General features: G+C 53.1%; 1 protein-coding gene across 1 annotated transcript in view; it reads right to left on the reverse strand.

Annotated features, from left to right (window-relative positions):
* The window catches only part of TRPM4 (transient receptor potential cation channel subfamily M member 4), a 42,766-nt gene that overhangs the window by 11,629 nt on the left and 28,031 nt on the right, over window positions 1-3,106 (reverse strand). Inside the window, 2 exon segments of the mRNA XM_015565454.1 lie at window positions 2-193; window positions 2,805-2,882. Coding sequence (XP_015420940.1) covers window positions 2-193; window positions 2,805-2,882 — 270 coding nt within the window.

Below are 3,106 nucleotides of genomic sequence, written 5' to 3' on the forward strand. Positions count from 1 at the left end.
CGAGGGCTGGAAGTCGATGAGCAGCACGCGGGCGAAGAGCGTGAGGAAGAGCAGGTAGCTGACCACGTTGCCCAGGAAGGCTGTCACCGGCGCCCCCCAGAACTGGGACCAGCGCCGCAGGTGTGGGGAGCACCCCCTCCGGCTGGGCTGGCTCAACACCCCCAGGGGCAACTTCTCAGGGGGATCTGCTGGCCTGGCGGGGTGGGGGGGGAGAGAGAAGGGAGGGCTCAGCCTGACCTCTGAACCCGACCTTCACCGTCAAGACCGCTAACCTGTCACGTGACCTCCTGCACCTTCAGGACTTCTGACCCTGCCGAACTGACACTAAGTCCGTGGTCGGCCTGCCATCTCCTTGACTTGTGACCTCTGACCTCTGAAAGCCCCTACCATCAAGACTGCTGACCTTTCACCTCTTACCGCCACCCTTCTGGCCCCTGGCCCCTGGGGTGGCTCCTGACTCTTGTCTGAAGTCCAAGTACGCCGAAACCGGTTTGGCTCAGTGGATAGAGCATCGGCCTGCGGACTGAAGGGTCCCGGGTTCGATTCCGGTCAAGGGCATGTACCTGGGTTGCGGGCACTTCCCCAGTGGGGGGTGTGCAGGAGGCAGCTGATCGATGTTTCTAACTCTCTATCCCTCTCCCTTCCTCTCTGTAAAAAATCAATGATATATTTTTAAAAAAATAAAATAAAATAAAAATAAAAATAAAATCCAAATCCCCCTTCTTTCACCATCACGATCTCTGACTTGCTCTGTCTGACCTTGGGCCCTCAGATATGACCTCTGATCCCCTCATGTTTATGACCTCGGCTCCCCAAGTTTGAAAACTCAGTCCCTGGCTACTAACCTCTGACCCACAGATTCTGAGATTAGACTACGCAGGCGGGTTTTCTCACATAAGTCTTCCGCCCCCATATCTGATATCCGACCATCCTGCGCTATTTGGCTCCTGAATTCCAGCTTTCTCGGGCCACTCATATCTCTGACCCTTCTCTCCTGAGTTCTGGTCCTCTATCTCAATTTCATCCTGACTCTTAATTCTGACCCAAAGGGAAATGCCCAAATGAGTAATACTAATAATAATAATATGTTCAGCCTGGCCGGTGTGGCTTAGTGGTTAAGCATCAACCTATGAACCAAGAGGTCACAGTTCGATTCCTGGTCAGGGCACAGGCCCTGGTTGTGGGCTTCATCCCCAGTAGGGGGCGTGCAGGAGGCAGCTGATCAATGATTCTCTCTCATCATTGATGTTTCTCTATCTCTCCCTCTCCTTTCCTCTCTTCGAAATCAACATTTTAAAAAAGAATAATGCCAATATTTTCAACCTGAGCACCTGGAAGGATGCAGATGAACTTGACTGAGAAGAGGAAGGCTCTGGAGGATCAGGTTGGGAAGTGAGGAGGAAAAAAAAACTTGGTTGTGACCCTGTGGTTGGGGAAAGGGCCTGAGCCGGGCCTCTAGTATAAAAATAATATATTCAAAAAGCTTGCAGGAAAAACGAACGGGTTTGGAGAAGCACTTTCTCTTTATAAACCAAGCAGAAAATAATAATCCCAAATGTTCACCAGCTGACGAATGGATAAATAAATGTGCTCTATCCGTTGAATTGTATAACACTGCAACTGTATTCCACGGATGAACGGAATGGTACGTGAATTGTGTCTCAGTAAAGCTGTTCCAAAGAGATTAGGCGGAAAGAACAGTCCACGCTAAAGACAGTGAGAGGCAGAGAGGGGCACGGGTTCCCTGATGACCAGGGAAACGGCCCGGTGTTTCCATTTCACCCTCTGCAGGGTCCTGGTCCGGAAGGTACGCGGTGCGTCAGCGTGCTTCCCAAAGACTGCCACCTCTGACCACCCAGAGCCAGGCCCCACGCGGCTTCCTGGGCCCATCGCAAGGCCCCTGGGAGAGGAGCCAGGGGCCGTCCTTTTACAGAGCTCTCCAGGAAGGTGGCGCCCCACAGTGGCTAAGAGCACAGATTCCGGCACAAGCAGATCTGGGTTCAAATCCCAGCTCTACCACTTACCAGCCACGCGATCTGGGTCACAGAAATTAAGGCCTCAGTGACTCCATGGGCAACTGAGATCGGTAACAGACCTGACTACATAGGGCAGTTGAGGAAATTAAGCTGATTCCCAAAGGACGTGGTTCAATGGCTGCCCATCGTAAGTGTTCTGTCACATCCGCTCTTGTCATTGGCATCATCACCATCAGAAGGTACAGAAGTTGGGGCACCACTTCTGACCCTGACAAGGCGAGGACACCACTCCTGACCCTGACCCTGACCCTGACCCTGGGGCCTTCTCTCCTGCTTCTGGAGTAGTCCAACATTTTCTCTTAGTTTTCTATCTTGGCGAATATTTTGTATTTTTTGTGCATCGTCCCGGAAACACCCCCACACACATATGTTTACATTTGACTTGTTGTCTAAGGGAGGTAGTGGGTTTCGTAGACTCCTGGCGGTCTGATTGTGTTCCTAACAGCCCCCAAAACATTTCTACTTCCGGGAGACTGGGGGCCAAGGCCCCCCCTTTCCCCATTTATGTGGCTAACGTACAAATAGAGGCTGCAAAGATGGGTATACATGTGGGCCTCTGTTTCCCTGTGACCATAGATTTAGTCTCTTATATCCCTCCACACACATACCATTTATCAGCATTGGGAAACTGCCTCCGTATCTTCAGTGGCTGCGTGAAACCAGCACCTCCAGAAGCTCCCCTTCTCTGCTCTGGCCTTGCTCCCCGTACCCAGAGCTCCCGCGGCTGCCCAGGCCGCCCCACCGCGTGTGGGCTGGTGCTGCGCTCACCTGACAGGCCCTTCCCCATTGAGGCTCCCGTCCATGTCAAACCCCAGGTCCTTCTGTGTGGAATCCTCCGCTGACTTCCTGGCATGGAGAGAGGCACGGAGTGAGAATGGGGGAGGGGAGAGTGGGAGAGGAATTCCCCAGAGACACCCAGCTTCTTTACCCAGAGACATGGCAGGGAGACGGAGGTGCCCCGCTAGATTCACCCTAAAGGGAACCATCCCAGAGCCATGCCTGCCGGCAGAAGAATTGCCCAGAGAGATACAGAGCCCCCCAAAAGCTCACCTCCCAGAACGTGCCCCCGT

This window comes from Myotis davidii, unplaced genomic scaffold (assembly GCF_000327345.1).
Source record: "Myotis davidii unplaced genomic scaffold, ASM32734v1 scaffold2100, whole genome shotgun sequence".
Classification (NCBI taxonomy): domain Eukaryota; kingdom Metazoa; phylum Chordata; class Mammalia; order Chiroptera; family Vespertilionidae; genus Myotis; species Myotis davidii.